Here is a 10,268-nt window from a genome sequence, read left to right as displayed (position 1 = left end):
GTCCTGCAGGTTGTCCTGGCATTGGAGAGTAGAACAGGGCTTTGTGCTGGTTGCCATGGCAACCTCTGTACCAATGATGCCCTATGGTGGTTGCCATGGGAGCCTCTGTATCAAGGATGCCCTGTGGTGCTTGCCATGGCAACCTCTGTACCAATGACGCCCTATGGTGGTTGCCATGGCACACAAGCCCAGCAGTGTCTCAGTGCAAGTGTCCCTGCCATCAGTCCCTCCAAGGGGTTTCCATAGCAACTGCCATGAGAGGTGACCCAGGTGTCACATCCCAGTGCTGGTTGCCATGGAAACAGTCCCCAGCACTGACCCTTTCTGTCAGGCTGACCTGGCCTTTGGCCCTGGCACTGGGCTTTGCTGCCGGTTCCGCGGCGCCTGCCCAGCCAGCGCGGCACAGGGCAGGTGGCCATGGCACAAACCCCAGCCATGGATCCCCTGTGCCTCTGGGCAGTGACACCAGCCCTGAGCAATGGGCTGCTGCCCTGGGGTCAGTGAAGTGACCATGGCAACAGCCCCTTGCAATGCCCAGTGCAGGTTGGGATGAGAATCCACCCTCAGCCCTGGCCCAGGGCAGGGCTGCAGTGCCCTTCCCAGCAGCCTGGCTGCACAGCAGCACTTCCAGGGCTCTCTGCATTTCCCTTCCCCTCACTCTTGGCTCACTCACACACCTCCCAACAACCCCTTGGTGCTTTGAGCTGCAAGGAGTTCAAAGCTTGTCTGTCCTTCACCAGTTGGTCTAATTGTGCCTTCTGCCAGCTCTTGATTTATGTTTATTGTAGAACTTCCTGTGTGTCCAAAACATTCCTTGCAGAGTTCTGGCTGGCTTGGGGAAGGGGAACCTCCTTGGTGGCACCTTGGGCTTGGCACACACTTGAGGAGAGTGTCTGTTTTCAGTGGGGAAACTTAGAAATTTAGAAGTTTTAGATTGCTTCAAAAAAATATTTCTCCATATCTTATGATAGGAAACGTTCCTAATGAACTCCACCAGACCAGAGGGAAATCAAGGCAGAGCCATGGTTTGTCAGGACTTGCTTGATCCTAATGAGCCCTGTGGTGCATTTGGTGCTGAGCCCTTGAACCTCAGGGCAAACCTGAGAGGAGATTGCACAAACCTCTCCAGGAGTCAAAGTCAGAAGAAAAACCCAAAGTGTCTCTAAGCATTAATGGTTCCCACTGAGGTCCATCCCCAACACAGGCTCCTCCTGGACTCCTTGGAGGAGAGAACTGGAGGCCATGATTGCACAAAAACCTCCAAGAGACTCAGTGTAGAAAGAAAAATCCAAAGTACCTTAAAAATCCTTGAGTATCTGGAAGCAATAATGAGCTCTACTGAGTGTCATTACTAACAAGGGCTCTCAAGGGATTAATTAAAGCAGATAATTGGAGGCCAGGATTGCACAAACCTCTCAGAGATTCAGTGTCAAAAAGAAGGACTTTAATAAACCCTGAGTACCTTGAAGCATTAATGAGCCCCACTGAGTGTTGTTACTGACAGAGAATCTCAAGGGACTCATTAGAGCAGATAATTGGAGGCCATGATTGCACAAAGCTCTCAGAGACTCCAAGGCAAAAGCAAAACCCAAAGTTCTTTGACAAACCTGCAGTCCCTGGGAGCATGAAGGAGCCCCCAGGGCCATTCCTGACCAAGGCTCCCCAGGGACTCCTTCCAGCAGATCCCTGAGGCCACTGGGATGTGGGGGTGTGGGGGGTGCTAAAGGAAGGACAAAGGGGTGACAGTGCCCAGCCTTGCTGGGGCTGTGCCAGGAGCCCCAGTGCCTCAGGACAAGGTGTCTCCTCACAGCCCTTGGTGGTACAGAAGTTGCTGTGCCCGAGGGCACCAAGAATTGGCTTCTGTTTGTCCCACCCTGTCATCACTGCCTCCAATTTCTTCCTCTAACTGGAATCTGGGGAAACTTTCTCAGTCATGTCCCTCACTGGGACCCATTAAAACTTCAAGAAACATTCACATTTCATTCTGAATTTGTGAGAGGTTTCTGTAAGTCCCTCCCAGGGACTAATGTCCAGGGCCTGAGCAACAAAGCCCCAAGAGGCTCATTAAAGTCCTTGTGCTGTTGCTGTGCTGCTGAGCTGGGCTGGGCTCCTGGCACAGAGGGAACTCCTGGCAACCAAGAAGAGCTTCAAAAAGACATTTCTCCTGAGGAGCAGTTTCTCTCCCAGCCCAGCAGGGCTGAGGGTGCTGACTGCAGGTACCTGAGAGGAGGGAAGCAGACAGAGGCTTAAAGCAACTGGAAGGACAATTCTGAGCTTATTCATGGAGAAATCTTCACAACTTCTGACACAGTAAGTCTCTGGCTGCAGGGATCTCCTAAAGCTGACACATGACAGCACTGATATGACTGTAAGGATGGCTCTGCTGGTGTTTCTGGTTTGGGGGAGGATGTGCTGCAGAGCGGGGCTGCCCTGGGCACCGTCAGAGGGACAGGGCAGGACAGCTCCTGCTGCCAGGGATGGCTGCAGCCTGGGAAGGTGGGGGTGCAGCCAGGGGTGCCCAGGGCTGTCCTGCAGAGCAGCTCCTGCAGCCCTGAGGGCTCTTTGCCAGGGCAGGGGATCTGCCAGCTGCCCTGAGCAGCAGAGCTCTTGTGTCCCCTCGCAGCCAGCACAGCCCTCAGCCCGGGGGCTCGGGGCCCTCAGTCCCCTCCTGGGCCGGCAGAGCAGCACCAGAGATGAAGGGCATCTCTCCTGCCATTGCCCATTCCCTGCTGACCAGGGCCTGAGGGCGACTGTCCTGCACTGCTGCTGCCTGCGAGGGGCTGTGCAGGGCTGGGCAGGGAAAGGCTTTTCCTCAGGGCTCGGCTGTCTCTCTCCTTGCCTTGCTCAGCTGCTCCTGGCATTGCTGACAGGCTCTCTGGCAATGGCAGTTGCAGCTGCAGGGTCAGGCGCAGCCCTTGGGGCTCCTCCTGTGCAGGGTGAGCACAGCAATGAGGTGTCCCAGCTCTGTCTGGCTGTCACTGTTCCTCAGCCCTGGGACAGGAGATGCTGCCAAGCTCCTCTGCCTTAGGGGCAGTTTGGTCTGACAAAGTCCAACCCAGGACTGGTCCCTGTCCCCCATTGCCATGACCCACTGCTGCAGAGCAGAGCTGACTCCTTGGTGTCCATGGGCAGAGCCACTGCTTGTCACAGCAACAGGGCAGATCCCAGCAGAGCTCCAGGCATGGGGCTGGAGGAAGAGCTCTGAGAAAAGGGAAATTGGGTGACATAGACTGGGAGGGGCAGGGCTGGGAGAAAGGGCTTGGACATTGCTCAGGAAAGTCTCTCCTGACTTGTCATTCTCTCCTCCATCAAAAGGTCCCCATGGCCAGAGAGTCAAAATGTCCAACAGCAGCTCCATCAGCCACTTCCTCCTCCTGCCATTCGCAGACACACGGCAGCTGCAGCTCCTGCACTTCTGCCTCTTCCTGGGCATCTCCCTGGCTGCCCTCCTGGCCAACAGCCTCATCATCAGCGCCGTAGCCTGGAACCACCGCCTGCACACCCCCATGTTCTTCTTCCTGCTCAACCTGGCCCTGGCTGACCTGGGCTCCATCTGCACCACTGTCCCCAAAGCCATGCACAATTCCCTCTGGGACACCTGGGACATCTCCTACGCAGGATGTGCTGCACAGGTCTTTTTCTTTCTTTTCTTCATTTCAGCAGAGCTTTCCCTCCTCACCATCATGAGCTATGACCGCTATGTGTCCATCTGCAAACCCCTGCACTATGGGACCCTCCTGGGCAGCAGAGCTTGTGCCCACATGGCAGCAGCTGCCTGGGCCAGTGCCTTTCTCATTGCTCTGCTGCACACAGCCAATACATTTTCCCTGCCCCTGTGCCATGGCAATGCCCTGGGCCAGTTCTTCTGTGAAATCCCACAGATCCTCAAGCTCTCCTGCTCACACTCCAATCTCAGGGAACTTGGGCTTATTATGGTTGGTATCTCCTTAGCATTTGGTTGTTTTGTGTTTATAGTTTTCTCCTATGTGCAGATCTTCAGGGCTGTGCTGAGGATCCCCTCTGAGCAGGGACGGCACAAAGCCTTTTCCACATGCCTCCCTCACCTGGTCGTGGTCTCCCTGTTTCTCAGCACTGTCATGTTTGCCTACCTGAAGCCTCCCTCCATCTCCTCCCCATCCCTGGATCTGGCAGTGTCAGTTCTGTACTCAGTGGTGCCTCCAGTACTGAACCCTCTCATCTACAGCCTGAGGAACCAGGAGCTCAAGGCTGCAGTGTGGAGACTAATAAATGGACGATTTCAGAAATAGTGAAGTTTTTGCCAGTTTCTGGAACTCAGTTTTTTTATGAGTCATCCTTGATTGTTCTTGTTGGTTTGCTTGAGGGGGTTTTTTTCCTTTGCATTTTTTTTAATATTGACCAAAAATAAAGGTTGCTGTTTGTGCCATTTGTTATTTTCCTTCTCTCCATCTTCTCCTTCAGCCCTAGTGTTTGTCAATGAGGAGCTGTGCTCTTGGTGGCTTTAAATAAACTAAAGCATCTCCCAGCCAAGTTTTCGCCAGAGATCCCCTTTGTTCCCTTCTGTGGAGCTGCAGCAGCAATGTCTGTGTGCAGAGCTGGGGCAGATCAGGGGTGGCACAGCAGCTGTGCCAAGGAGCAGCAGCACTTGGTGTTGCCAGTGCTGCTCCCGTGCCACTGCCCCGCTGGCCTGCTGCCCCTCGTGTTGCTGTAGGGCCTGAGTGCTCTCGGGGTCGCTGCCAGTGCTGGGGGTGGCAGTGCCGGGGCTGCAGCAGGGACAGGCCATGGGCACTGCTGGGGCACAGCTGACGCCTCAGGGCAGGGCCTGGGGGCTCGAGGCTCCTTGCCCAGGCTCTCTCCAGAACACGCCCAGGCCAATGCTGAGCAGAGAAAACCCCCGTGAGCAGCTGCAGGGTGGCCGTGGGCAGGCTGGGGGCAAACAGCATGGCTGGGGCTCTGCAAGGTCCCTGGGGGAGCCGGGAAGGAGCAGCAGAGCAGGGGCTGATCCATCCCCACTGCGCTGGACAGCCCAGGGCAGCGTCCCAGAGCGTCCTCATGGAGCTGCCAACAACATCCCCCCTTGGCAGCCCTGGCCTCTCCCCCAGCTCCCAGAGCTGCTTGATCCTTCCAGGCAGAGACACGGCAGCACTGGCTCAGGAGCCCTGTTTGCATTGCACACAGCAGGCGTGAGCACCCCATGGGGTTGGTGTGGGGAGATGAACCTGAGTGAGCACAAACACCATCAGCCCTGGGGGCCAGCAAGGGCTGGGGATGGGAGGGAAACCACTCAGCTTTGTTGTGACCTCTGAAGTCAGCCAGAAACTTTGTTCCCATGAGCTGTGAGTTTCCTGTCCCACTGCAGATGTTGTTGCTCAGAGCCAGGGCTGCCTGGCAGCCACCCCCAAACAGCCCTGAGCAATTCCTTTGCTTCACCTTAGCTTTCTTTCCTCTTTCCTCATCCACATTTCTTCCTCTTGCCCATCCCTGTCCCCTCCCCTGCAAACAGCCCATCCCTGTTTGCCCTTTCCTCTCTGGCCCCACTCCCCATTTCAGTTCCTGACTTGGCACCATGGGAACATCCCTTGGTGAGCAGGATCATCCTACAAGTGCTCCATGAATTGTCTGCAGGGTCCTGCAGTGCCTGGTGCTGTTCCCTTGCCAGAGGCAGCACAGGCCAGGGGGGCACATCTGGACTGCTGTGTGTGGCTGTGAGGCTCCCTGTTGTGGGGCAGTGAGGAGGAGCTGGAGAGGCTCTGCAGAACTGACAGGATGGGCTTTGGGGCCTGTGGGGAGAAGCTGAGGGCCATGGGCTGCTGGGCCTTCTGAAGAGGAGGCCCAGGGCTCATCCTGCAACTGCTTCATGGGTGCTTTCAGAGAATCACAGAATCAGTGAGGTTGGAAAAGACCTTTGAGATCATCAAGTCCAACCTGTGACCCAACACCACCTTGTCTGCCCTGAGCCTCCTCTTCTCCAGGATAAACAACCCCAGCTCCAAACTCAGCCACTCCTCACAGCACTTGTGTTCCAGACCCTTCCCCAGCCTTGTTGCCCTTCTCTGGACACACTCCAGCCCCTCAGTGTCCTTCCTAAACTGGGGGCCCAGAACTGGACACAGCACTCGAGGTGAGGCCTCACCAGTGCCGAGTACAGGGGAAGAATCACTGCCCTGCTCCTGCTGGCCACACCATTCCTGATCCAGGCCAGCTGCCATTGGCCTCCTTGGCCACCTGGGCACACTGCTGGCTCATGTCCAGCCTGCTGTCCATCAGTGCCCCCAGGTCCCTTTCTGCCTGGCCACTGTCCAGCCACTCTGTCCCCAGCCTGTAGCACTGCAGGGGTTGTTGTGGCCAAAGTGCAGGACCTGGCACTTGGTCTGGTTAAATCTCACATTGTTGGATTTGGCCCCTGGATCCAGCCTGTCCAGGTCCCTCTGCAGAGCCCTCCTGCCCTCCTGCAGATCCACACTCACACCCAGCTTGGTGTCATCTGCCAATTTGCTGATGGTGGACTGAATCCCTTCATCCAGATTATCAGTAAAGTTATGAAATAAAACTGGGCCCAGCACTGATCCCTGGGGGTCACCAGTGGTCACTGGACATACACAGGATGTGGCACCATTCCCCACCACTCTCTGGGCCTGGCTGTCCAGCCAGTTCTTAACCTAGTGTAAGATCAAGGAATCGAGTTCTGTCTCAACATTTCCCATCAGAAACCACAGGTGCAGGACTTACACAGAGAATGCTTTGTACCTCCCAGAGCTGGTACAGAACGAGTGCTTTGCCCCTGCCTGAGCTGGTACAGAACAAAGGCCTTGTGCTGCCAAAGCTGGTGTGTGACGAAGGCTTTGCTCCTGTCGCCCTGACACCCATCATTCACTACTGTGAAAAACCTGCCTCCAAAGCTGACCATGCCTCGGACACTCCTCCCTTGGCCCTGCCAGGTGGAGTTTGGCAAATCTCCACAGGAATCAAGGGGGAGCAAAGGAGGGTGGCAAGGAGGGACCAGGTGTATGGACTAGCATGAAAGACAGCTCTGGAGTGACTGAACTCTGCAGATCTTCCCCACCGTGAGATCACATTGATCGACACAGAGGCAGAGGATCACCTACTGCTCTGCCCCAGAAAACTGCAGATGTGTCCAAGGAACAGTCACAACCTAAACCCATTTTGGTCCAACTTGATTGGTGGCCCTTTAAGTACTTTAGGACTTAAAAAAGGAATTCCTAAAGATTTATTGGATGATTTATCTTTAGATAAATTGAGCAAACTGGTAACCCAGTGGCGTGTGCCAAAACCACATTCCTTTTCCTCTGTGAAAGAAAGTTCACCTGTCACAGCTTCTGCCCCCCTTTTGTGGATGGTGCAGACAAGACATCAAAGCAAACTTTTTTCCCCAAAACAGGGAGACTAGGATCTCCATTTCCTAGTCATGGGCAGGGAAATGGAGAATGGATCTATATTAAACAGCTCACTAAAACAGAAAAAGGAGATTTGTTAATCACAGCTATTTTGGGATTTTATTCCCGCAGTTTTAAGGATACTGAGAAAAGCTATACTGCTTGGGAGAAAGGTTTGTTTGCAGCAAGCCTGGCTTTCATTGAAATAGATGCACAGATTGGAGGAGCCTCAAAAAACCTTTCTATCCAAGAAACAGAGAGTCTGGATATCAGCCAAGATAAACCTGCCTCAGCCATCTGGGTGGCCCCTCCTTTTTCCCAACACCAAAGAATAAATGTCTGGTTTATTGTTCCATCATTTTAATTCCTTTTTGCCTGAAAAGGGCAAGTTTTCCATTTTTGTTTTTTGCAGGAGAACCCTGTGGGACTTTAAGAATTTCTATAGAAGAAATATGAATAAGAATTGAAGACTTAAATCTGAAAATTGCCTACAAAATTTTGATTAGGTTGCTTCTACTTGTCTGCATTACACCCTTTACCTGTAACCAAAATAATACTGAATGGCCTTGGTCTCAAGCTTTTGTATGATATTCTAGCTCTTTCGGGAATTATCCCACAAATAACCTTCCAAATTTGGCTGTAGTCATAATGCATGGTGACGAAGTTTACCATTTGTCTGAATGGGTCTGGGATAAAAATGAGTGGGTTTGGGATAAGAATGAGTGGATTAGAACCCTACCCGGTTTTATTGATGAAAAAATTCAAGTGGGATGCAGAAAAGTAGAACCTGGAAAATGAAAAAGCCTCTTATATTTCAGTTAGCGCTAATTTTAGAGATTTCAATATGACATCCAAAATTCGCCCCGGCATTTCAAAAGAAATATGTCCTACTAAAGATTGGAAAAGATGCTTTTCCCTTGTGTTGCCACCAGAAATTTGCAGACAACTATACTCCTGTAGACCCGAGTAATATTAATGTCGAAATTATCATATCTTGTCAGGAAGAGCAAGGTGATTGCTGGTTCAATTTTACTATGGTTAATTCTCTCTATGTGGTGTGCTAGTGGGTATTTGACCCAAAAACCCACCATTATCAGGTTTAAACCAGAAGTTCAGAATGAATGCTCTGACTAAACCAAACCTAGTGGTGACACTCACACACCAAAATAAAGATATTTCCCTTGATTTAAACAATAAGGAAACACCCTTTTTTGTCATCACTCAGGGTGCTGACATCTATATAAGATGCCAATTAATGGCTGAATCCCACACCAACCAGTAAAGAGCTATGGTATTGGACCACCTGGCTCTATCCTATCATGCAGAACTCAAAATGTGCACTGTTGGTTAAATGTCACTGCAGTAAAATTTTCCCATAAGGTTATGTGTGGGAAAAAAGGCACTAAATATTGGGGGGAATTAATAATAGAAGTTTCAAAGCCTAGGATTCCTCCCTAATTAACACTTCAACCAAAAATTTCTGAAGCTGGACCCTTTGTGATTGGAAACACTGGCCAACAACAAAGGTTATTTAAACCAGAATGGTCTCTCAAAAGGCTTGAATTACTAATGCAAAATAACATCTCAAAAATTCAACCTGCCTGCTCTCCCTTTTTACACACCTCTTGTGAGGGATGGACCACCTGGTTATGTAGATCTTCCCAGAGACGAGCATCGAGAGACCTGACTGGTGTTTTGGGAACCAGATTGGGGGTTCTAAATAGCATTGATTCAGAAGAATTACTGAGCAAATTGGCTACTTCAACTTTTGATCTGACAAAAATGCAACAGCCTGTACAATCTTCCCTTTTGGCTTTGGGAATGCATCAGTGGCTGCTGCCCAATGTATTACTGAAATGGGAAAAAATAAACATAAAAGATCATGAACTAATTCTAGACACACTCGGTGTGGCCCAAAGTAATATTTCTTTGGCTCTCAGTTGCATCCAAGCTCAATTGTGGATGCAATCAGGTGCCATGTCTATCATAAGAGAAGGAGAAGAAGGCATTTTTCCTGCAGAAATCCAAAAAATAATTAGGGATAGTGCTAACAATTTTGAAAAGAACCTCCAATCTTGGTGGAAGTCGGTAAATTTTACCTATGATCCTGTTAATAACACTGTCACAGCTTATGTGTTAACTATTCACAATGCTTCAGTATCTTTGATTTATCCTGTTTTCGCATTAGGCTTGAACCACAATGGAACTATACTCTATCCTTTCGAGCATAGAGCATGGGCCCAAAATGTGAATGATAAATGGCAAATGATAGACCTGGAATGCTGCATTGTGCGGGAACAACTAGGAATTATCTGTGAAAGTAACACCATCAGAACACGAGATTTTTGTTTAGACACTGACCAAAAAGTTTGCCATTTTGAAGTTCGTCTTGAAGTTAACCCTAAAACTGTAATAATCTATATTGGCAAAGGTTGTGTATGCTTATGAACTGTTTGTAGTAATATCACAGCAGGAAATGTAATAGCTTATACCAGTATTCACACGAATTTTTGCATTTGAACTTTAATGAAATCATGGGGTGTGACTTCTCTTACTCAGCTCCGGTCACTTCCCACTAAATTCTGAAATCTAACTTCACATTGATTCATGAGCTAACGCCTGTATCTATTGGAATGAACATAACTCATACATAAGAATTGCTGCAGCATCAAGATTATATTCAAATATTAGAGGAGATCAAGAAAAATGGACAAAAAAAACTATATAAATGGACAAAAACCCAAAAATAACAGTTCACCACAGTGTAGACAAATTACAGAAGGTCATGAAGAGAGTGAAAAGGGATGGAGAACATAATTGGTGGGACACACTTTTTGGGTAGTCACCTACTGCAACAGGCATTCTGAACAAGCTGTGTCACCCAATTGACGTTCT

At 50.4% G+C, this 10,268-nt stretch overlaps 1 protein-coding gene across 1 annotated transcript; it reads left to right on the top strand.

The window, feature by feature from the left end:
• Positions 1–3,321: 3,321 nt before the first annotated feature.
• Positions 3,322–4,268, top strand: LOC146421944 (olfactory receptor 14J1-like). Its single transcript, XM_085046884.1, has one exon. It carries the CDS (start codon positions 3,339–3,341, stop codon positions 4,266–4,268), a length of 930 nt encoding a protein of 309 aa, XP_084903010.1. The 5' UTR covers positions 3,322–3,338.
• Positions 4,269–10,268: the final 6,000 nt, after the last annotated feature.

The sequence above is a fragment of the Lichenostomus cassidix genome, unplaced genomic scaffold (genome assembly GCF_008360975.1).
Source record: "Lichenostomus cassidix isolate B80296 unplaced genomic scaffold, HeHo_3.0 HiC_scaffold_46, whole genome shotgun sequence".
NCBI lineage: Eukaryota > Metazoa > Chordata > Aves > Passeriformes > Meliphagidae > Lichenostomus > Lichenostomus cassidix.
Note: the sequence above shows the minus strand (reverse complement) of the source record. Positions and strands in the feature narration are given on the sequence as shown.